Source organism: Carassius auratus, chromosome 9, assembly GCF_003368295.1.
Source record: "Carassius auratus strain Wakin chromosome 9, ASM336829v1, whole genome shotgun sequence".
Lineage (NCBI taxonomy): Eukaryota > Metazoa > Chordata > Actinopteri > Cypriniformes > Cyprinidae > Carassius > Carassius auratus.
In genome coordinates, this window is record NC_039251.1 from 17,768,545 (window position 1) to 17,794,468 (window position 25,924).

At 37.9% G+C, this 25,924-nt stretch overlaps 1 protein-coding gene across 1 annotated transcript in view; it reads right to left on the reverse strand.

The window, feature by feature from the left end:
• Positions 1–1,174: 1,174 nt before the first annotated feature.
• The window catches only part of LOC113108566 (mannosyl-oligosaccharide 1,2-alpha-mannosidase IB-like), a 25,832-nt gene continuing 1,082 nt past the window's right edge, over positions 1,175–25,924 (reverse strand). Inside the window, exons 2-10 of the mRNA XM_026271769.1 lie at positions 22,455–22,535; positions 14,453–14,547; positions 13,618–13,741; positions 13,450–13,543; positions 9,006–9,121; positions 8,697–8,916; positions 8,237–8,409; positions 3,596–3,711; positions 1,175–3,286 (exon numbers count right to left, since the gene is read on the reverse strand). Coding sequence (XP_026127554.1) covers positions 3,154–3,286; positions 3,596–3,711; positions 8,237–8,409; positions 8,697–8,916; positions 9,006–9,121; positions 13,450–13,543; positions 13,618–13,741; positions 14,453–14,547; positions 22,455–22,535 — 1,152 coding nt within the window. The 3' untranslated portion in view covers positions 1,175–3,153. The remainder of the gene's footprint in view (positions 3,287–3,595; positions 3,712–8,236; positions 8,410–8,696; positions 8,917–9,005; positions 9,122–13,449; positions 13,544–13,617; positions 13,742–14,452; positions 14,548–22,454; positions 22,536–25,924) is intronic.

The window sequence follows — 25,924 nt, forward strand, 5'->3', positions numbered from 1 at the left end:
GTCACATTGTGTCAATAAGGTTGTTGAAAGAGGGCAAGTGACACCCGACTTCTGACCTCTGCCTGCAGATTTTGCCATCCATTCATCCGGTCCTGTCACACTGCGGCCAGTCCAGACAGATAAATGACAGAGGACAGCTTTTAAAAAAAGAAAAAGGATATCCCTCATTTTTGCCCCTCAGATCTGCTGCTGCTAAAGAGAGAATGACAAGCTCACATGTGTGAAATACTGTTTGCAATGGTGATGACGTGAATACTGAGAACAGGGTTAATGTGCCAGGACCAGTTCACCATGACCTATAATATCACTGTGTGCTGCCAAGATCAAAGCAGCATGAAGGCCTTAAAACAAACAGGTAAAGCCTCTATCATTAATATGATTACTGAAATAATTGAAAAGTCAATGCTGTAGCTAAATTCCATCTATATACAGTATAAGCTGTGCTAAGAACAAATGCACAAGGTCACCAACACTTTAGACCAGTCACTTTCCAGGATGTTACCAATCATTCATGATTGTAGATATTGATTTAAAAATATGTATTTTAAGAGATCACATCAGCGTATTTCCATATGCCAAACATCAATAGAACATAATATAAGCTGTATGTCACTCTAAGTCTCTTAAGCTCTCAAAGGCTGCACGTACAGTATTTAATAAACTGTAGTATAAACCGTAATATTGGGAAATATATATATATATATATATATATATATATATATATATATATATATATATATATATATATATATATATATATATATATAAGTGAATGCATTTTAAAAATTTAATTTATTCCTTTGATGGCACATTTTCAGAAGTCCAGTATTCAGTCACACGATCCTTCAGAAATCACTTTACCATTCATCTTATTAACATTTTACCATGCAAAAGTTGTGCTGTTTCTTTATTTCACATTAAAGTATTAAAGTAAAAAAAATATTACCAACCTCAAACTCCTGAACAAATGTGCAAATGTCTCAAAATTCGATTCAGTGAACATAAACCGACTTTTTCTAAAATTTAAGAATTGAAAAGACTTTTTTAAACATCTTGACATTCCAAATTTCGAATTCCCCATAACTGTGGGAAACTATGAAACTGAACTATGAAATCCGCTGCAAGTCTTCTGTATGCATTAGTAAGAAAAGACCTGACAATAAAAGCTTTTTTCTTTTTTTTATCACGTTCATTTCTTGTAACATCTTTATTGAATTTGTGTGGCATTTTAAACATATTTACAATTATTATATATTTTTTTGTTCAGTAAAAATACAAATACAGAGCACAGCTTTGTCAAAACCCACCCACCAACAACTGGGAAGAGTTTTGGCCCGGGCTTCACTCACCATTAAGTCAGTCATGTTACTGGGAGAAAAGAAAAGAAAAGAAATGCCATTCAGGGGCAGCCGGACACCACTGCTGCCATCTAGAGGGGAGGACACATCTCTCACACACACTCAGATGAGAGCTTTAGGAACTGAGGAACTGAAATGACGGGATATAAAGTGAAAGACGCTTAAGGGGGGCTGATCGATGGCACCCAGCATCCCATCAGTGGTGCTCGAGTCTTCCTGACACACCAATTCTCACAGTTTCTTCATTAACCAAGATGAGAAAATAATTAGCTTTCCTTCTGGTCGACTACATGAAATCTTCGGTGGATGTGCCATTTTACACACTTGAAGATAAAAAAACAAACAAAAAACAACAACTCGAGTCTGAGAGCATAAGGCTGAGCACATCTTCTAAAGAGACTGAATCAATATTCATTAAAGGTCATTAAACCAAAAAAAAATAAATACAAACAAACAAAATTCTTCAATATGATTGGCTGCAGGTTGTGTTTAGTCATCTGATATCAGAAATCTGTCCACCACCACCGTGTTTCAGAAAACATGTCCAGGATTGAATAAGTCATGTTAAAACTCAGAGATATGCATTTGACTAAAGAAGACACATCCAGAAACTGAAATGACAAAAAGCATTCGGGAGTATTCCCAACATCATACATCATGGGCTTAGTTGTTATGCAATGGCATTTCAAATCCTTGCATTGTTTATTTACTCTAGGTTTCTTGTAAAGGGCACACAGTGTGTTTATGAACTCTTAACCCCATATATATAAATCTCTAGCTCGTTGGCTACGATTAGTGGTAAACCTTGGCTGTTGAAAGAATCTGGTCTGGTCTTACAGAGCGGCACGATCGACAAATGAAAACAAATGGTGACTGCCGTGAGCATTAGCATCTAGAGCACTGTGATTTCTCTCCACAAGATACAGTCTCTTCAAGTGGTGATTCATTGTGATGCATAACCAAACACCAGTCCATCCTTTTTTCAGAATGCAGTATGAATGACACTCTGGGCATTCACAATGGATGGAAAAAAAAGAAGAAGATGGGAATGGAACGATGCAGAAAGTGAAGGTTTCTGGAATGACGGTGGTGACTGTGTCACAGGCAGCAGCTGTTCGATAGCAGCATGTGTCCCTTTTTACCCCCTAACCTTAACAAAGAGACCTCGGAGAGACTGTCTGAAGAGAAATCCAGGTGAAAAGAACATTCCTGGTGCCTCTGGCCTAAATTCAGTCTCAGCTGGAGAAAGATTTCACAGGTCACATCCAACATCTGCCATCTCCAGAAGCCCAGCTCACAGAGTCAAAGGCTCTGAAGGCAGTCTGGTCCAAAAAAAAAAAAAACATTTATCCATCATTTTGATTTAGAGCTGAGCTGATGATATGAAATGCCACCGAATTATAGAGAGAGTGTGGGGGGGGGGCACAAATTAACTTGTTAAAATCCTTCCCCAGTGAGAAACAAACATCCATTTCAGAGGGTCTTTTAGTCTGCCAATGCATATACAGTGTGTACGAACATGTCAGACCTGCGGCCACAAGAGAGAGACACATGATCAATCCGACAGTCTGTCCTTCAGAGAATATATGAGAGAGACATAGATAAAGAGAGATGGGTCTGTTCCAGTCCCCTCCGTTCACTGAAGTCCCATGATTCACGGTCCAGGAGGAGACAGGGGTTGGTGGGTATAAGTTCTCTCCTCTCCTTTGCACTGGCAGCTGCTGTCTTTCACAAGGAGGGAGATGTTTAGAAATGGGGCGAGCGAGGGGGAGAGCGCCCCCCCGGTGAGTCCGCTCTACCGCTGGGTCTCGCTGCCAGGCAGGGTGATGTTGCCCAGGTGCAGGACGGGCAGAGGATGGGCCTCCGTGTTGAACACCCAGCTCTCAAGAGGCAGCAGCTCATCGCTGGAGAAAAGTAGATAGAGATACCTACAGAAACACACACATACGGATCATACAATTGCTGATTGCTAACATGGGTCCCTATTCAAACAGATTCGGCAAAGAGAAACTGCAGAGTTTCAATGACACCAGCAGGTGGCAGTAATGACTAGCTGTGTTTCCACTCCTATTTCCTTTGCAAATCCTTCTGTTTAACTAAGTCACTGCTTTTCACAGTGCTAGCCTTATGCTGCATAGTTACATTGACCGTTATTACATTAACAGAAAATAATAACACAAGCACAATGAACTGAACAGCTTCAGCATTGTATTGTTTATAAATGAAATTATTTTTACTTGAGGGTTTCCGCCAGGAAGAAGCTTTGCTGGACGTCATCATAGGTGGGGTTGGAGGAGTAGACGTCTTTAACACCAGAGAATCCTCCGCTCACTCGGCAGTATTTATCTATAGCCTGCAGAAAATGTAGACAAAGTCTGGGGTCAGAAAGAGCTTTTTTTTTTTTTAAAGAAATTAATACTTATTCAGCAACGATGCATAAAACATTAAGCAGCACAACTGTTTTCAGCATTGATAATGATTAGAAACGTTTCTTTAGCAGCAAATCAGCATATCAGAATGATTTCTGAAGGATCATGTGATACTGAAGACCACAGTAATGATGCTGAGAATTCAGCTTTTCCACCACAGAAATAAATTTAATTTTAAAATATCTTCAAAGAGAAAACTGTTATTTTAAATTGTAATAATATTTCAGAATATTACTGTTTGTACTGTATTATTTTACTGTATATTTTTCAAAAACATACCAACCCCCAATCCTTTGAACAGTGGAGTACAGATATTATTACTTATAATATTATATTTGTCCCCATAAAAGCTAATAATTTTTTTTTTTCTGACTGGTTTACATTTACAACCAAATTTCCTTGTTCAAGCAAATTTGTGAAAAATGGTGAAGGTGACAGATGATAATCCCAGAATTTTAGATGAACTTTTGATGGTAAAGGTTGTTTAAAGACGCTTGAGTTAGGACTATGTCTTTGATTTTTAATTATGCACACATCTAACAACAGACTATTGTACTTAAATTTAAATTAAATTAAATTAAAATTTATTGCAGATTAAACCATGTAATATCTTGCAGTTTCTAATAAAGTTACCATCCAACTGGTGAGTAACTCAGTCTAGCTCAGTTCCAGATGTACTATTTCCTGTGCTTCAGCTCAGAAAGATTACCTATACAGTATGTGCTATATCAAGTAAAACTCTGCCCTAATCACCACTCTATGACTGCAAATCAGATCAATGCATAACTGTGTACTCACAGTAATGACAAGCCAAAAATAGAACGTATGCGAAGCCGCTCTATTTTTCTGGCCCTGTTCTCCAGGAACCAATAATGCTTCCATTAGTTCTGTTCCATCCTCTGCAGGCAAGAGTGATGCAAGCCATGTGTGCCAGGAAAACATGGCATGATGTGCTCACCTACCTGAAACAGCTGCTACACTGAGGACTCGCCTCACACGGTTATAACGCAACAGCAGCTGGCCTGATCCAGCCTCCTATTAACCCATTCAACACAGATTCACTCAGAACTTTCAGCTTCATTTCCTCTATTTTGCATTTATATTGCCTTTGGATCATCAAACATCTTAAAAAACAAAAACACTGATTTAACTACACTGTTGAGTATAAGCTTTAGCAAATCTCAAAACGAATTTCCATTTTTTTCCATACTACACTTTCTAATGTTATGATGCCCAAATTTACATTTAAAACGGCAGCCTTTCGTTTTTTAGGGGTTTATTATTTTTAATTTTTTTTATATAAACCATACAGTTGCATCTAAGAAAAATAAAATAATATAATGTAAAAGTTATTTTAAGTAGTTTTTTGTAATTTAATTTAAAAAAAGCAAACTTTCTTATATTCTAGATTCATTGCACACAAACTGAAATATTTAAAGAGTTTTTTTGTTTTAATTCTGATTATGACTTACAGCTAAGAAATTTACAAAATACAGTATATAAAAAAAAATGTTGAATATTTTCTCAAAGATCAAATAAAAGAAAGATTTACAAAACGAAATGTTCAAGATTTCCAAATAAGGTTTATTTGGTTGGGGCTCCTTTTGTATAAATTATTGTTTCAATGCTGCGTGGCATGGAGGCGATCAGTGTGTGGCACTGCTGAGTAGTTATTGAAGCCCAGGTTGCTTTGATAGCGACCTTCAGCTCCTCTGTATTGTTTGTCAGAAGTTACTTATCTTCCTCATCACAATACCCCATAGATTCTCTGTGAGGTTCAGGTCAGGCATATTGGCTGACCTATCAAGCACAGAAATATCATGGTCAGCAAACCACTTGGAAGTGGTTTTGGCACTGTGGGCAGGTGCTAAATAAAGTCCTGGTGCAAAATTAAATCAGCATCTTCATAAAGCTTGTCAACAGATGGAAGCATAAAGTGCTTCAAAATCTCCACAATGGACCAACACCAGCAGAAGTCATGGCACCCCAAATCATCACTGACTTTATTTTAAATTACAAAAAATAAAGACCTTTTCCATGATATAATTTTTTTTTTAGATGCACTTGTCGCGATCTTTATCTTTCAAAATTAATGTTAAGACAGTTAATAATGTCCTTAGTTTTATCATCGGTTCAAGCCCGAAAGGGGAACAGAGTCGAATCGCGCACATACACACTCACACGCAAAACTCCACATTTAAACATTCAATAGCAAATACTAAAACTAATAACAAAACATACTTACAGTAGCTGATTCAGAAGCGCAAGATTGTCGTAGCAAAGTCAGAATTACCTCCTCTCCTAGGTTCACGAAATGGTCGTCCATAAAATGCGTTGCTGTTCTGTTATAAGTAATCTTAAAGAATCCTAAATGCATCTACTTTCGGAAGGCCAAATAAAGTGCTTTTGCTTTCTCCTAGATACAAACAGCATCTCCCTGACATGGCTGCTGAAACACTAACTGCGGTTACTGAAACCACACCTTCTTCAAATGAACATTTGGGCGGCATTATGCTAATATTTCCACATAGTGATGTGGCCTTGGGGGGGGGCTTGGCAATGTCTTTGATAATGTCTCTTTGGATTTAAACCTTTAGTCTTTGCAACTTTACAAATCTTCTTCATACACCAATAGCTTGTAACACTCCAAAAAGAAAGGAAAATTTTAAATGGCATCATAAGACCCCTTTAAACAAATGTAATAAATTGAAAAAAGTGAAAAACTTTCAATCTAATTTATAAAATGACTATATGCCTCATGCCATATGCCCCCCTCAGCCATTTACTGCTTATCAGTGAATTCCTAGACATAATTACACTATTTGTAAACATCTGTGCACGCTATAGCAGTTAAGCAGCAATAAAAAAACAGCCCAAATGAAGCAATTCACCTTCAACTGACCTTACTTACTTACTGACCTGATCATACTCTACATGAGATAAGGTAGAACTGATGAGAAAATCTTAACTAATCTTGCAGATTAGAATGGCCGCCAAACACATGAACAATACCATTAATCTACACAAAGAACGGTGAGAGGAAAACAAAGAGAAAAGATGGTAAAACCCTGAGATTCTGGAAAGAAAAAGGTACATAGAGAGAGCTGGAAACAGAAAATGATAAAATTAGAAAACAAAAGGAAAAAAAGAGCTGATAGCAACGAAGGACCTTCTCTGACTGGGAACAAGTGAATTTTATTCTGCTCTCTTTCTCTTTTTACAGAAATGGGAAGAGTGAAAATGAGGGAGGGAAGGAGAGAAAGAGCCTAGGCACCTAGCGGCTCATCAAAAGAAGCCCAATTGCAGTGAAACAGTACTGTACCGGCAGAACAATGACACCCAATCAGAGAAAAAAACAATGATGCTCCATTCTCAAGAGCACTTTGAAATTGTTCTAGAAACACAAACATATTTCCTAAAAAACATAGCCCAGGTCTGAATGGAATAAGAGTGACATGAAAACAGAGGGAAAGATAAGTCGGAAAAAAAGAGTGATAAACAGATATGGATGAAGAGGTACAGGACAACTATGAGCAGCAAAAAGATGCCAGAGATACAGCGACTGGGACTACAGATGGATATCAAAGTGATGAGATGGGTTTAGATACTAAGAACATCCTGTGCCGTACACACCATCTGACCTTCTTCTGTCTCTGATATCTGGCTGAACTCTGATGGCTGGAGATACCGAGCCCTGTGAGAAGTGAGTCAAACTTCTGTTTGTGTTGCTCGTGTCCTAGCTTTGCCTGGTGATTTTTGCAAAGACAACACTTTCCCAAAAAAACAAAAAAGTTCTATCATGAAAAGTCTCAGAGGGTTTGGCATGATAATTTACATGAGTTTGGTCTAAGAAAAGATCTGCTACGCTGCTGCAGCCAATACATCCACAACATGCTGCTGTGAGCATGTAACAAGTACTACTGCTGCACATATAACTCACATGAAATAACCCCTCTATATAGCATACATGAATCACCCATAGCAGATCTATACAGGTGGAGCTGGGGAAGGTGGAGGGTTTCTAAAGCGCACTGCAACTGCAAGCACTAACCAAGTATTTGAATGTTGAGCAACAAGTTCATTGGCTGCTGATATAAAAAGAACCAATCTACTGCACCACATGATGATGTCATTATGTCAGATTGAGCACCATCTAGAGCTTCATGACAGAACTTTGGATTTGTGTTCTCTTATTGAGTGACGGTGATATAAAAAATCTGGCTAACCGAAGAAGGTGATTATTTTTGTCATGTTATGGTTGCTATCCAATAAATGGCAGACTTTAAAAATGTAGTTTATCACAAAAATAAATTAAAACATGCTAAAAAAAACTCCTAATACTCACAAAAAACATACATAGATACATATACATAAATATACAGATATATATATATATGTGTGTGTGTGTGTGCATACTGTATATCTTTATCAATGGAAAGAGATGCTGACCTGCGCTGCTTCCCAACCCCACTGCCTGTATTTGGGGTCGTGGGTAAATCTCCACATGTACCAGTATGTCTCGATGACCTCAGGCCTCAGGATATAGTATTTCTCATTCTGTCTCACAGCCACTGCTTCCAGCCCACTGTCGAACTTAAAGGCTTCTGGGCCGAGCTTCAGCACTGCAAACGATAAAGGGTTTATGCGTTCAGAACTATTAGTTGAACCTTCAGCTCTCATGGTGCTGTAAATGTGAAACTATCTGTCTGAGAGCCTGTTGTGGCTGAGCTGCAATCCATCAATGTCTTTCAGTCAAGCTGTGTGAAATAGAAATGCCATACTCTGAAAATAACCTGTAGCGTTACCATGGCAACAAAACCATGCTACAAATTAGATTTGAAATCCAAAGATCTCATGCATTTTTTTTATACCCTTCATCTCTCTCTTGCCTCCTCACATATTCACTAACCAGTGCGATCGTAGCTTTCATGGCAGGTGTGTGCAATCTCTGCTCCGAGCTGCAGATAGTGTCCAGCTTTATCATCTGGCGACCCATCAGCCCCCAGGGCAAACATACCCCCAGCAAAGCAAGTCAGGTGACCCATCTTACGCTCCAAGTGGCCGTTTTTCCACTCCCCGATGAAAGTAAGGCCACCATTGGACTTACGGATGAGGTGGCGCTCAATTGCCTGTAGGAAGAGAACGAAAGAGATAATGAACAGAAACAAACTGAAGCAGCACGAAACACAAAAAACTGCTTGCAACCTGCAGCCCTCACCTCGATGGCATCATCGTACGTCTTGCGTGCCTCTGTGTCCGTTTTATCAGACATCAGCCAGGCCTTCAACAGGTACTCATAGAAACTATCACCCAACCCACCTACTGAGGTGTGATCTGCAGAGCAAGAGAGATACACAAGGATAAGCTCAATGAATGTCTGTTGCAAAAAAACTTATTAAACTTAGCCTAATATTACTTATAAAACTAGCTTAATTGGATACCTCTACATTTCCAAACTTTGTGAACATGCATTCAACTGGAGCAAAGAAAAGCCTGCTATGATTCTTTTGGTTTCTCTGTTCATGGCTCAGTCTCTTAATATTCCTGAATGCCGTCATAAAAGTGTATTCAAGCTTGACACCGACCCTCATTAGAATAAAAATGCACAAGTGAGCACATTTTCGCTGGCATTTATTCAGCGTGGACACACACCAGCACACACCTAATCACTTCTAAACACAGCCACTGAGTGTGTGTTCCACTTTGACACAGCTAATGACTCTGCGGAGTGAGTGTGTGTAAAGTGTGAGTGTTTGACAGGCTGGGAGTCATTTGTGCCGGTAATGGCTCGTAATGGGAACCTACAACAGAACATGTAAACAATCTGTGTTGACTTGTCGGAGGGAGCTGTAGAAATTAAGAATAAAATCTTGAAGATATTAAACATGGACAGAAACAAAGAATATTAAAAAAGACACACTAGGTTAGAGCCATGTCCTCGTGATTAGCTGATGTCAACGAGGTATGAATCAGAGTTTGAGTCTATTTATTGATCGGTTTCTTTGACCATCTATCTATCTATCTTGATATAAGCTCGTTAACCCATTTGGGAAACAGACAGGAAACACAATCTCCAAAGGAGAACAGGAAGTGTGAAGTGTGTGGGAGGCAGAGGGGTGTATACTGTACACTTGCTGTATATAGTATCACAGAGGAGTGAGGGAGGAGCCCATTAGCACTGTCACAGCTCATATCTGCCAAGGTTAGGGAGCTGTACTGCGTTCAGCCTGCTGAGAGAGAGAGAGCTAGCAGGGCAAACGTTCAGGAGATAAACTGCCAAAAGCCATTATGGAAGGTCTTTAGAGGAGACTGGGGGTGGAGTACAGATTCAGAGGTGATAATTTACACAAGAGAGGTGTAAACATGCAAGTGACACGGCTAAAAATGGCATCTGCAATAGCTAGTTCAAAAATCAGAGTGAGAACTAAAGAAATCAATGAGGCAGCAACGAGCCAGGAGGCTGAGGCACTTTATGAGCGATCCTTTACAGAGACACCGAGACAAAGTAAAAGATGTATTTTATGCTAATGGGTGCGAGGGACTGACCTGGTGGAGGCAAGATGTAGAAGCTGAGATGAATTATTCAACAGGAGAGGAAAAAAAAAACTGAATACAAAGTGTGAGAGAGACTAAGACGTCCAATCACAGGCCACTTGTTAGTAACCCTTACTAGTCCATCCTGCTGCAAGAGGCGGGGCATTTTGGAAAACAGAGGCAAAAAATTTTACATTTTCTGCAGAAATCATCAGTGCAAAAGCAATGTTGCAGGTAATTCCCAAAATATTGCCATGTGGTTGCCAAGGCATTGCTTACAGTGCCAATTCAAAAGAGCCCAGGTCTCTGTGATATTCCTGTCCCCAGATATGGCTCAGATGGCTCCATAAATTGAAACTTGAGTTTTTGTCATTCTAAGCAAAAAAAAAAAAAAAAAAAAAAAAAAAAAAAAAAAAAAAAAAAAAAAAAAAAGAAGCAGATTGCTTGAAAGCAATATTACACTTTTCCTCCACACGTCATTTATGCCCCAAGGACAAACAGAGCAGGATGAGTTAGGTTAAGATTTAAGTGATTCTTTGCTTTTCACACATTACTAATAACTAAATCTGGATAGAGTTAGAAAAACGTATAAGAAGAAATAGTTCCGAGAGAATGTGTGGATCTTGACAGGCTGGAGACAACAGAGAGGAAAACAAGCTGTTCAGAGACAGCGAAAGAAATGGAGAAAAAAAGGTAGAGAGAAAGAGGCGAATGTGTGCGAGCAGCACAGAAAGAAATGTGGTAGGATCATAATAAATATAATAAAATAAACATTACCATTGATTATGATTATGAATAATGCATAGATGGTGCAGGCTGGTGTGCACTGAGACAGAGCCAAAAAAAAAAAACGAACAAAAAAACAAGTGGCAGTGGAAAGATTGATTGAAGCAGAGACGTTTCAGACTCATAAACTCTCAGAAATCCCAGTCAGACTCTCATAAACCGTCTGGGCCTATATTTCACAGCCTCTTCTGGTACGGCTGCCAGTCATCCAACGTCTGGACTTTCACTTCTGCCAATCAAAAACAACTCCCTATGGCCTCCTACTGAAAAGTAAATGTACTCAAAGCCTTTGAAAAGAAATAAAAAAACTACAGGGTGTATTTGAGTAACAATCAAAGATCCAGGCGTGAAATCTCTACAGAGAGGCTTGGCCGACAGCAAGTGGACAGGTCATGGATAGAGAATGACGGGCTGAGGAGGAGATGTGGATCTAAAATCTAAAGGCTCCTGGAGGTGATGCAGCAGAGATGTGGAGAGAGAACTTTAAAGGGGTAGTTCACACAAAAATAAATGCTTTGTCATCATTTAATCACCCATGTGACTTCATAAGAGATGTTTAGCACAACGTCCAAGCTGCTTGTGATACACTATCCCCATTCACATGAACTCTATCGAAAAACTTCATTTGCTTTCAACACAGGACAGAAAGTCATTTGAAATGAAATAAGGGAGAATAAATGATGAGAGAACATAATTTTTTGGACCTATCCCTTTAAGGGTCCACAGGGGAGATGCAGTGTGGGAGAGAGAATAATACTCTGCTTTAATGGCCTGTCACTCACACAGAGTTTTCATTTAGAAAATAGATCTCTAGTGCACCTTAATTACATTTTAGCCCTTTGGACACACACATACACCATCAGACTTTACTGGAATTTAGTCTTTGTGTGTGTGTGTGCATTTGCTTGCAGTGGGTTGATCAGGTTTTGCCTTTAGACGCAGGGCACTGATTAAACCCTCATCTCTCTCAGTAATTAAGAGTTGGTTAAAACACAGTGGAGTGTTTTCACTACAGATAATTACTAATTATACATAAAGAAAGAAACTTCCTCACATCCCATCTTTATTAAAGCTCGTTGATCAGTGAGATGAGGATAAGCTGCCATTGTCGTCATTCACATTTATAGAATAATAAATCCTACTAGAGGGATTATGAAAATCATCCGTGTCTATAAACAGGCTTCAGAGTGGTATTTTGGATCCTCCATTTGATCTGAAGCGCTTATGAATATTACAGCAGTGAGAATAATAAAAAAGTCTCAGAAATAAAAAAGGCCTTCTAAGCCAAGGTTTCAGAGTTTCTGATTAGCACGCTGTAACCATGTTATATTTGTTAATGATATGAAACAAGATGGCGCCGCCGAGTCCGGTCGCCGTCCAGGTCACTCCGCTTAGATTATGTTTTTATTTACTTTTTTACCTACTTTTGCTTTCTACTCACATTTCACTGCTGGTTATATATGCTATATATAATTTTGTATGTGACGAATAAAAATCTTAAATCTTGAATCTTGATATGTGACACTGGACCACAAAACCAGTCATAAGTGTCAATTTTCAAAATTGAGATCTATACATCATAGGAAAGCTGAATAAATGAGGAAACTTACAAAATATCTTCTTGGAACATGATCTTTACTTAATATCCTAATTAATTTTGGCTTAAAAGAAAAATCTATAATTTTGACCCATACAATGTTTTTTTGGCTATTGCTACAAATATTTAAAAATAAAATAAAACTTAGCACTTAACGCTAAATGTTGCCAGACAGTAAATAAAATATAATAAAAAAATATATATAAATATATTAAATAAAAATTTGGCATAATAAGTAAAAACTGAACCAGTCTACGACAACAAAAAAATATATTGGATATACTTTATGTCTATTATATCAGCAATATTGACCTTCACTTGCATGCTCATGGCTCAAAGGCTTTTCCAAACAATATTCAGCAAAACTGTCTACATTTGTTGTTTCAGGCCAAACTTAAGGCAGCATTTCATGTATCACATATTGATAAAGTAGTCCAAGAAATATTTTTTTATGGAAACAAAATTAATCTAAGATAGTGGACAGAGTCCAGAGAAAAGCTTATTTTATTCAGTGCTATGAAACACTAATAGCAAATTCTTCCATTTACTTAAAGCATCCTTTTACCCAACTGTTGTGTGTGCAGTTTTTTTTTTATCTATCACTGCATCAAGATCATGTTGTGGGCGACTATAACCCTCTTTATTTCATAGATACAGTGTGAGAATTCACAAAACGCCTTTTGTGTTGGAGTGGAAAGTGAGAGTTGCTTGTGCAGCACAGAGGATGTTAGTGGGAGGCACTCACGCTGGCCCCAGCGTCCAGTGCGTGGGTTCAGGTAGTTGGGGTAAAGCCCATTGGGTCGGTCCATCTTAGCCAGCAGCTTCCGTATGTGCATCACCTAAACCAGAACACAAACAGAGTTCACAACAGGACACAAACACAGTTACACAACACTCATTCACCCAAGCGTACCTTCTGATAGTAGGCAGGGTTTCCAGTCAGATACGTCAGGTGCACAAACTCCATGTGCAGCGTCCCGAACTCAGCCAGAATACTGCTTCCAGCTGATGCCCAGCCCCAGTTACGCCCCACTCCACTGAAACAGATAGAAGGGAACACCCATGACATTAACGTAATCTTATGTTCATTACTAGCCTAAAGCAAAATCCAGCGTTATACGTTTACAGCGTGTAGACAATGAAGAATTACTGCGAGCACATTTAAGTCAAACAGCTTCATTCCCGGTCCAGACGGATTCACTGCCGCCCATCATTCCTTCCGTCAAGTCCAATATCCTGTGCTCTGCTTGTACTTCTCATTTCCATGCAGAATGTATCCACAGTGTGTGTGTAGACCGCATAGACTGCTCTACATGAATGAGGATTAATAAAACACTGCGTCGTTCTTTCCCTCAGGATTAAAGACACCCAAAATGCAGTGGTCTCGTCTGTTCCAGAGCAATTTCTTCTAAACACCCAATTAATTCACAAAGCCGTGTCAGGCTGGATTTGACCCTCCTCCCTCCTCAAACACAAAAAACCCTTAATGCACATTCACAATGCGCTCTGCAGATTAATTGTGCAATTTTCATTTCATTCTAATGAAATTATGTGGCAAGCCGAGTTATACAGGAAGAAAGCCACAGGGATTTTCGTAGACGCACAAGGTGTAACAGCCTTCCATTATGTGGCAGCCCCCATCAGGACAATGAGGGGAGGACAGACAGCATGGGAAATGGAGGCGAAGAGAAAAATAAAAAAAATGAAAAGGACAAAGGCCTGAAAGGGAAGGTGTGTATGTAACATACCTCTTCAAATTAACCATGGCCCAAGGGATGCCTGTTGGGGTGTTGAAGGCAGGAAGCAGCTTTTCTGCCAGCTGGACAGCCTTCACCTTAAAAACCTAAAAGACAGAGACATACAAAGGATTTTTTCTTCAAAAATCTTTTGCCACAGCTTGTTCATACCTAGTGCAATTCAAGTTATTATACTCAAAAGTATATCATTTTAAGTTATCATTACTCTTCGTAAAAAAAATTCATATTTAATTAAATAAATAAATAAAAAAATTAAGAAAAAGCTTTAAATTGTATAATATGAAAAGTGTTTCAAATTAAAGCTTTAACTGTTTCCACAAAAATATTATGAAGCAGAAAAGCTTTCAGACTTGGTCAGAAATGTTTCCTGAGCACCAAATCAGCATATTATAATGATTTCTGAAGGATCATGTGACACTAAAGACTGGAGTAAACGCTGCTGAAAATTCAGCTTTACAATCAAAGGAATAATACACATTTTAAAATATACTGAAATATTAAAATTTTCGAATTACAAAAATATTTCACAATATCACTGTTTTACTGTACTTCTAATTACATAAATGGAGAGTAAAAGTGAGAATAAGAGACTAAGAGAATAAGAATAAGAGACTTCTTCAAAAAACCTTACCAAACCAAAACTTTACAGTAATGTATATATTTTTTGTATTAATGTATATATTCTTTACAATAGTGGTACATTCTCAACAGGGTGATTCAAGGAGAATTTAAATCACCCCAATGACATATTGTAAGGGAAAATTTCAATTATATATTTTAAATTGACACAATGGATAATACATTCAATACATTCAAAATTTAAACACACACACAAAAAAAAAACTAATACGGTATAAAACCGTCTTAATTGTCTTTTCTCAAAACAATATTTTTATTTTGAGGTGAAATATGACCCAGACTTGGTCTTGCTGATGGGTTTTGTGAGATTCACCCCTGTAGCTACAGACTCTGACTAGGCAGAGGGGAAATGACACACACACAGAAAGAGACCGAGAGAGAACACGCATTTGAGACAGAATAAACACCCAAAGAACAACAGACCTGAATTTGTTTACTCACTACTGTCAGAAGAGAGATGATGCACTGAGGCCTCGTCATAAAGTTCCAATTTTGAACTGAGACAACCTTTGCCAACAGCTGCAGTTTAACAACAACTACTGCTGAAGACAGACACATTCAAAGCAGAGACGAGCCTACCTTTAACAATATGATTGAACAACAAGTGATGACAGATTTGTTTTTTTTCAAACCACCCAGATTTCTTAGGTGCTTTGTCCCTGCAATAATAATAGAAGCTGCTTTGGATAAAACCATCTCTTGAATACTCAAGTCCATTCAGACACTTTATGAACACATCAGCATAGACACAGGAAGAATGACTTTACCTTTCCAACAGTGCATTATTAGTCGATGTCAAATGTGCAGCAATCAATATTTTATTTTTCCCTCGACAGTAACCATCATCATAATTTCGGGCGAGACTGTCTGACTACAACCTTGCCATCCCACCAAGTGCTTTTGAGCAAAAATGGCTTGAAAACATCTTGTGCTGATGACTCACAGCCAGACTCTTCTAAGCAGGGGAAGAGCTGTTGCTCATGTCAGAGCGGGAGCTGTGCTGTTGATCATGTTTTTAGGACTGAAGATAGAATGAAGCCACAGCAGAAAAAAGGCCTCTGGTTCTTAGACAAACCGCACAGCTGCCCGAGCCATGCTGAGGCTTTTATTTCTAGCCCATCTTACGGATGTTTACGTGGAGTCTATTAAAATGCACAGCAAATTCACTAGAATAGATGTGTGAGGAGTCTTTGAGATATTTCTGACACACACACACACACACACACACACACACACACACACACACACACACACACACAGAACGAGAGAGAGAAATACGACAATGCTGTGTTTACAAAAGGTCCAGTAAAGTGTATACCTAGAAAGAGAAAAAAGTATTTGGATTTAGTATTTGGGCAAAGAGTTGGATAAATATATTTTTTAAGTTAGATTTAATCTTGGTTGTCTAGGGGAAAATACCACTGCATATTCTTGCCACTTTTTTTTTTTAAACCTAGTTTTTTTCTTTTTCTTTTCTATTCTTTATTCTTTTCTTTTTTTCATCTAATAGTAATCACGTTCTAGCAGACCATTGTTATGGAAATAGCCATGCTGTGCATCCAGTTCTATTTAAACCAGATGCAAACGGTTACTCAAAATTGTAGGAGAACCGAACAAGAAAAGGGTGAAAGAGTACAGAAATGGTGCTTCCCTCAGGATTACTAGCTGGAGCTGGAGCAGTGTGTGTGTGTGTGTGTGTGTTTGTAATTTCCAGAATGCAGATTTCGACGCTGAAGCCTAATCTGGTTGATGCGGATCATAAGTGCCAGAGATGATCCTGTTATTACACATATGAGGATATGACCATGGACATTCCCCACGATACAGCTTCTGCTCTATATACACACACACTTCAGCACCCTCAGCCTGATATGTTCCTTAAACGTCTAATGGAAGCATGAAAAGAGATTATGCAGAACACGCTGGAGATGGAGGAATGAGTGTTTGCACAGAGGGTTCCACAGGGGTTCAGGGTTAAAGCTGGATTTCTGCCCTCTCTCTTGCTCTGGGTCGCAGTATGTTTGTGCATCTGCAGCCTTTTATGACAAACCTTCTGCCTGGTGTTTATTCTATTCGTCGTCATGGCAGCACAATCGGGAGCTGCCAATCAAGGCCGACACAAACACAGTCCAATCAGATCACGGCATCAGAGACGTCGGCTAATGAAGAAATTAGGATGTGGTCTGTGAAAATGTTTATGCGCATTTAGTACAATGCTTCTCATCTCCTCAAAGCAAACAGGGACAGTCAGTGCATTTCTACATTTACATTTCAAACACATTTTCTGCCTTTATTTAAAATGATTCCTGCAGGTTTATAAATAAACGGCACAGCTTCAGAAGAGATGCAAGAGACGCACAGCTTAGAGTCGACATGGAAAAACACTCTGAATGCACAAGTAAAAAAAAAAAAAAAAAAAAAAAAAGTGAGAGAAAAAAAAAGCTACTCTTTTCTAATTGAGCTGCATATGATGCAGCTTTCAGGAGATTCCTCAGACCCATTAATCATGAAATTTTTTTTCTCCCATTATTTAAGCATTAGTTTTATTATTAAAGCCTATTTGTAAAAATAATTAAAACAAAGTCGATACAAAGTATTTTTAGATTGTGTATTTTTGTAAACTAAAATTGCATGGAAAAATGATGGTATTTCACTCAATGTAATGCATGTATTAATAAAATCAAAAACGTATTACAATACTACAGTACTGAAAAAGAATTAAGCACACCTAATTGTCATTACTGTAATGCATTAGAAAAGCTAATTTATTACCATTTTTATAATTCCCATTACACTCATTGGTGATTCTCAGACTCTTACTATTCAAAAAAAATTTAATTTGTAAAACTGAGCAGAAAAGCAGTACAACAACTATGTAAAAAATGTATAACTTCTTAATTTAGGTAATGAGAATATTTTCCATCTTTACAGTAACGAGATATTGGTAAAATGTACTTTTATGAAGAACACAATTTATTTTTCCTCTGTGTTTGATTTTGAGATTAAGTAACATGAAATATTTTTCCTTTCTTTCTTTTTTTTCCGTGAGACTGACCAATTATTTCGTCTCAGTTCTCAGCTGGCCCAGCATGCGGTGCGTCTCATTTTACATTGATGAGTGTTGCAAACAAAACCACAGCTGGGATGTCAAAATAAACACCAACACCGGTGGTCTTGATGTTCAAAGCCAACATATCCTTATATAACCACTTGTTAGGCGCCATTTTCTTTTTTTAGATCTTTCTGGCAATTTCCAGAGAGCTTCGGACACACTTATGCAATACAGCTACAAACCAAGGGCTGGAAAACCAGATTGCGAAATGTCAGTCTAGAAAGACCAGTTATTTATATTTGAAGAGGAGATTGGATAGGAGATGACATGTCCAAAGTCTGCAGCACATCAAACATGCAGATGAGTAGCTGACAAACATTTTCTCATCCATCATATCCCTTCTTAAATCTCTGGCCTTATCTTGTCTCCGCTGGGTCCATGGCTGCGGCTCTCTTCTGCCTTTGATGAGATCCGTGTTTGACAACAGAAGAGTGCGCTGCTCCCTAATGTGACACTACATATTCTCTACCACTGTGAAGGATATACAACCACAGGACAGCGCATCAACAGAGAGTGATGGGGAGGGGAGAGAGAGAGAAAGCTAACTGCTGCATAACGCCTGGAGCAAACACCATTTCCTCACACCATCTCTGCTGTAATAAATGTGCAAATTAAGACAAAGAACAAATATTTGCCCATGTTTTTCACTTCCAGCCTATGATCCTTTTTGGCTTGAAGGAATCTTAAGAAATAAAGCCTCCGTCAGCACTGTGTTTGGAGAAATCTGATTGATACAGTAATTGGGCTGTCAAAGATACAGTAGAACCTTCTCACAAAGAATGCCAGAACGTCTGAGCATCCGCCGGAGCAAAAGGTAAAAAAATATATTTGATTTTCGCACAGGGAATTGGCAGATGTCTTTGAAAGAAAGGAAGAAAAGTGCTGTCTGGATCCACTGGAAAATTACTGTTAGATGTGTGATCTACAAGTAATTCATCCAAAATTGCTGGCTTGCTGGTGAGGTACCTGGAAAATGCTATGAGGGAGCCTTAAGCACCTAAAGGAAAAAAAATCTAGAAAAATACATATTCCAGGAAGTATTTTGAAAGAGTTATTCAAAACAGTTATTGAGCCAGTCGCTTTTTATGACCATAAAGGGGAACAAGTGCTTCTATTCCCTTGGCCTTACATAAAACATCTAACACCGAACGGTAAACTAAGCAAGGTAATCAAACTACAAGAGACAAATTACTTACCAAATAATACCAATTAATTCATATTAGATAACAGTGCCCTGCAACGATGCAAAGGCCAATTCAGGACGTTAAATATGAGTGTACAAGAAAGAGAAAAACATTGGCAGAATGCAAAGAAAAAAATTCCAGATAAGTACACATCGCATTCCTTCATCTGTCATCATCTTTCCAATGAAATCCTCTTTTCATTCTTAACCCCCTTAATACCTCAAATCATCATTACATCACGAAACAGAAGACGTGGACGATGCGGTTTAAGAAAGGGCCACAAAGAAAGCTATCCGTTAGTATTAGCAACTAGGATCGCAGCTTTCTGTGTCACTCATACAGTATACAAATACTACTAATACCAATACATTCACCAAATGACAAAATGTATTCGTTTACAAATCCTAAACTATGCTACAAGTTTTTTTAATTCATAACATAGTATTGTGTAAGGAACCAGTCTTTATTAACCAAAAATCTCACAAGTTGTTTATTCACTAGCATTTATTTCAGATGAAAACTTATGTGAAATGTATGTGTACAGATACATTTTTAGAAGTTTCGCAAAAATGTAGCAAGTCTGAGTTAAATATACGTAGCTATACTGAAACTATTTGCTGTCAATGAAGAAGCAGACTTTGGCTTTTTGCTTCACATACAGCACATATAAAACTACCCATCCAAAGCCTGGCCCTTTGCTCCTTGCGATCTAAATTCATCTCTTCACTGCCATCATGAAACAATACTGTCAAGACATGCAGGGGTGAGAGATCTGAAGAACAAGAGAGGAAGACTGAGAAAGAGAGATGAAAGGAAAGGATAAAATAAAAGACAAGAGGACCAAAAGACAGAGGGTAAACATCATCCATCACTGCACTGCTAGTGCCAGCTGACAGAGAGAGAAGGAATGGAGGATGTGGTCTTGCACAGGAGAGATAACCTCCAGAGCTGATAAAAGTATGGAGTCCTCTGTCTTCTTCAGATCAGATGCTCTTCTTCTCTAGAAAAACCAGCCAAACATCAGATACAGTACACAACTCTCTCCTCACTGGACTTTCTAATATTCCCTCAGCCCCAGCAGCTTTCTCCATCACGCCTGATCATAACACTCTTATTAAAGAGGCATGGCTTTTCAATCTATGACACTGCATTCAGTCAGTGCTTCTACCCTCTGCTCCATGCTGCCTCCCCTGCATATAGGGGACATATACAGAGAACTCTGCCTAAACCAAGAGAGTAATCCCTGGAGAAAGCTTTTCATTAGCATCCCTATGTATCTCAGAGGCAGCTGCTAGTGGTTGCATGATCCTCTGGAAGAAAGCAATTTCAAATCTGTCATCTTTGCTCATTGGCACTCAGTACTTTTGAGAAGGCTTTTGAATAGCCACCAATGTTACTGTGTATGCCAGGAGAGTATGCGCATCTACATAAAAAAAAAAAAAATAAAGTCAAAATAAAATACTGTAAGGTATTAAGGCTCTGAAGGTGATTATAATAACCAAAAGATAATTTTTTGTGTGCGATAACTCATGAAACCCCAAACTACTACTTCTGTGATTTTAGCAGAGGTGTTTATGTTGCACACCATAAGAAACAATGTAAGCATCTGTTCATTTTAATGCTTGGAGAAAACTGGTACATTTTGTGCTTTTTTTGTGCTATTTTCGTCTTAGGGGTTTAAAATCTACATTGTAATAATGCCACAGTTTGTGACGTGGCAAAGGACTACAGTACTTTATGATGCATCTGTGTCTCATAATTATTCATTAGACTGTGTGTTCTTGTCCAATGAGAAGACACTTCTCTTAATTATTCACAGCAGCGTGTGTTGATTTCCTACAACAGACACTTCAGACTGTGAGACTGCATACATTAAGTGAGAGACATGCATTCATGGATCGAAGGAAAGCATTCGTTTTTTTGCTTTGTAGGAGTTCAACACAAACGTGATTTATTCACTTAGTGTATAGTTTATGTATAGTGTATAACCAGTTTTTACAGCTCATTGATGCAATCCATCAAAAGGCTCATATAAATGCTGCAAAATAAGCCTTAAAAGTTATTAGAGGTGCAACAGCACGAGTACAGATGCTAATGGCTGAGCATTTATTTGTGTTTTTAACTCCATGGGGGCTAAATGAAATTGTCTGAACACGAAGCTGTGATTCAGTGTCTCTTGTAACATAAATGCTGGCTTGGATTCTGATTTCTTTAAAGGAAATCAATGTAACAGTGTTGCTTAAATTTGGGCATATTTTGGATACAGCTCTCCACAGCATACTACGGTCCTTTTGGCAACTAGATGTAATTACAAGATACAAATGCACAGTTAATCCAGATGTTATTTAATGATTCCTGAAACAATTCATTTAATATAATCACTTCTCTCCATGTTTGCCACTGGCAATACAAGCACTGCTAAATTGGACACACTGCCTCCAAAATTCAGCCCATGCTGTACTGCATGTCTATGAGAGCACATATGCAGAAAACACTCCGATCAACAAAGTGTGACTGAGGCCTGACTCCCAGGCGTCTCAAAACACTGTACTGAAGGAACAAAAGGTCACTTGGGACAGCGAGGCAGGCAGGCGGGGGACAGACAAGTGCGGCGAGTTCCACGTCCAGTATCTAAACTCATCTAATGAAGTGTGCGGAGCGGGGATGTGGTCGTGCCGCATGGCTGCAGTTTAATTCCTTTGCATTTTCACCTTCAGACTAAAAGGAGGAGAACACTGTGATACGCTGCACAGTGATGAGGGTAAAGAGAGAGAGACTATTTGTGCCCTTATCCATTAATGTCCATATAGGCAGATAAGACCGAAGGGAAGCGTTAATTAACATGGGCCTGAGAGAGGGACATTTATTTCCCCTGAAGAAACTGTTCTTATTTCTCTGAGCCAACAGCATTGCCCTAAGATTAACTCTCTCTCTGTCCAGATCTTCATTTACTGTATGAGGAGTCCATCATCTGAAATAACTATGACACTGAACAGCGGAGACGGAGATGAAACATGCACACAAACTTGCAAAAAATCCATAAGCAATGATAACGTACCTCCTGTCCGGAGAGGTAGTATGCAGCCAGAAGCCCTCCAATGAAGCGGATGTTGACCTCAAAGACAGATACTTCTGCATTCTGTAGAAACAGAGGGAAAATGAGAAAGAGTATGAGCAGAACAGCGATAGCCTAATTTGTCAGGGTCCTTGGTTGCCGAAGCATTATTCCTGTTTTTAGGAAATTGAAAACATTTTCTAAAAAGCATCTGAATCAAACCAACAGTGATAAACTTTGATATGAGGGCGAATAATTATAATTAATTAAATAAAAAATTACTCCAGTCTTCAGTGCCACATGGTACATCAGAAATCATTCTAATATGCTGATTTGGTGCTCAAATTATATATTTCTTCTTATTACCAGTGTTAATTGTTCTGCTTAACTTTTTTTGAGGAAACTGACATTTAAATAAAATCTAAATAGAATTAACACATCCTTGCGGAACAGAAGTATTCACTTGGTTAAAAAAAATCTTACTGACCCTACACACTTGCAAAATTCTCTATATTTGAGGTTTATTGTTAAATATTTAAATATATAATCGGTTTGACATTGAAAGAAGAAAAGTGCTTTTAAAAGTCTGAAGAAAATGAAAGTGATTTTTACTTTCAGAACATAACTGTTGATTAATGTGCGTGGAATATCTACATAACAGCCACGCAAAGCTCCCAAATGAACTTCAAATCTACATCAGACTGATACAATAATCTCTCAGTGAGACTGAAATGAATGCTGGAGCCGTGCGTGTGTGTTTGTATCATCAACATCCATCTTGTCAGCTTCAACCTTTATTTAGAGAAAATTACCATGAAGCAGTTTTCCACTCGCACAAAGATCACACCACACACACACCTACCTCCAAGTCTCGTATAGCAAAGGAACTAATTCAAACAATTCAATGGTATGGTTTTACAGGCTCCTGAAATCCTGTTTTAGCCCCGTCACAATCCCATAATCCTCAGCACCTAAAAACAGCACCTGTTTTTGTGTACCGCTTATGAAATATAAGCAGGTTTTCCAGTTCTGAACATAACGCTGCTAAAGCGTCTTATATCGACTAGGTTTTACACTAATTTGATAAGACAAGAACATGCTTTAACCAACCCCTTCCACTTAGCATTCATTTAGCATGTCTATTAATTTTGACAAAAGTGAACGTGCACCAGATGAATTCATATATGACCGTTCTTTGACCAAGGTCCATTAATTCAGTTTTTGGTTTAACAGCTGCGATTAGTGCTGATGGCAGGCAGCCTCATCCATCATAACAACAGAAACACGCACAGTGAGTGAGAGAGAGAGAGAGAGAGAGCGAGAGACAGAGAGACAGAGAGAGAGAGAGAGAGAGAGAGAGAGAGAGAGAGAGAGAGGGAGAGGGAGAGGGGGGGGGTGCATTTTGACTGTGGAACACAAAAGATGGTACATTAAAATGTCTCAGCAACTTTTTATAGATATAATGAAAGTCAACAGGGGTCCAATCAGATGGTTTGAACCCCATTGAGTTTCATTGTATAGACAAAAACAGATGAAACTGTCAGTACTGTAAGTGATAAATTTTTGTAATTGGGGGGGTGAGGGTGACTATTCATTTCATTATAAAATGATGAGCTGCACTTTGATATAAGGTAATCAATCTAAACATTCCATAAATACACACATAATGGAATAATTAACTTTTAAAGTACATTAATCTTAATTTACGAAGTTCTGGATTCAGTGCCATTCAAAAGTTAAGGCTCCATAAGTTTTTTTAAATGGTGGCTGTAAATGTGCTGTTTGGGATCAGTCAGATTTTTTATGTTTTTAAGAAGAAGTTTCTTATGCTCATCGAGGCTGCATCTATTTGATTACCAATTTTTTATGTATTTATATTATTGCAATTTAAAATAAGTTTTCTATTTTTATATATTTTAAAATATAATTTGTTCCTGTGAAGCAAAGCTGAATCTTCAGCAGCATTCTTCCAGTCTTCAGTGTCACATGATCCTTCAGAAATAATTTGAATATGCTGATTTATAATCAATGCTGGAATCAGTTGTGCTGCTTAATATTTGTTTGCAACCTCTGATACTTTTTTCAGCATTCTTTGATAAATAGAGATGAAAAGAACAGTGTTTATTCAAAATATGAATTTTGTGTTACAATATATACCATTACTCAAAGTTATGTGGTCAACGATTTTTTTTCTTTCTCTTTTATTCAGCAAGGATGTGTTAAATGGATAAAAAGATTTCTTCATTTCTTCAGCTGTGTACACTTTTAAAATGTGATTTATTCCTGTTTTGGAAAGGTAAATATTTAGCAGCCATTCTTACAGTCTTCAGTGTCACATGATCATTCAGAAATCATTCTAATATGATCATCAGGGATCTCATTTATAAAACTCTTTGTAAATTTTATCAAAAAAAAAAAAAAAAAAAGTTTATGTATGCACAAAAGCTAGATTTTGCGTATGCACATAAGTTTTCAGATTTATAAAACTATACATATGCCAGAACCTGGGCAAAAATCCCTTTATAAATCCCAGTCAATCCTTGTTATGTTTTAGCATAAATATATAAAAATAAAAATCCATAAAAACACTATTTAATATAGTTCTCAGATAAGTATTTTAGAATAGAGTTGATCTCATTCTTTTCCACTGGCCAAATAGTGTTTCAATTGTTTTAATCAATTCAAACCAAATTTAATTTATGCAGTTTTGCTGGTAAAGTGAACATCGTTTAGCTATTTTTAGCCTATATTTATTGTAGTGTAAATAGAATTATCTGACTCGGCGAGTCAATGACAAAGTAGCCTATTTTAAAAAGAAAACATGCAAATTATAATTTTCTTGTATCCTTCAAATACAGTGGTATTTTTCATAATGTTGTGGAGATGCCTTCACATGGCATCAACAGTTGCACAATAAGCTATTATCACTGAACCTATTCAAACTGGACAATGGACCGTTTGACCACTGAATCCAGCAGTGTCTACCATAATATTGAAGTGCACATCATTGATCATTGTTATCACTAAAATATTTTAAAATATTGAATTAGCATGCACCTATAGCACTCCTTGCTGTCATTAAAACAGCATGCAACAGAAAGTGATAAAGCGCATTCCACTAAACATGTCTAAATTCATATCATTTTTGTTTAACTTCTGTGTAATGACTATGCATTTTCAGTGCTTATTTACATTAAATATTCCACTCTCATTAATGGAGAGTGGAAATGAGAACAGATTTTAAAATCATTGCTTACTTCATAACTTCTCTCACGCCAGGAAAAAGAGTGTGTATGCATGGGCTAGAATGTCCGTAAGGTGTGTACATATTCACACCAAGTTTGTTTTTTTATAAATCCCAAAATGTGTGCCTATTTTGTGCGTACACAATGTTTATGAATGAGACCCCTGGTGTCCAAGAAACATTCTGCAATTGTGTTTCGCAATATCTTTCTGAAAACAAAGGGTTTTGC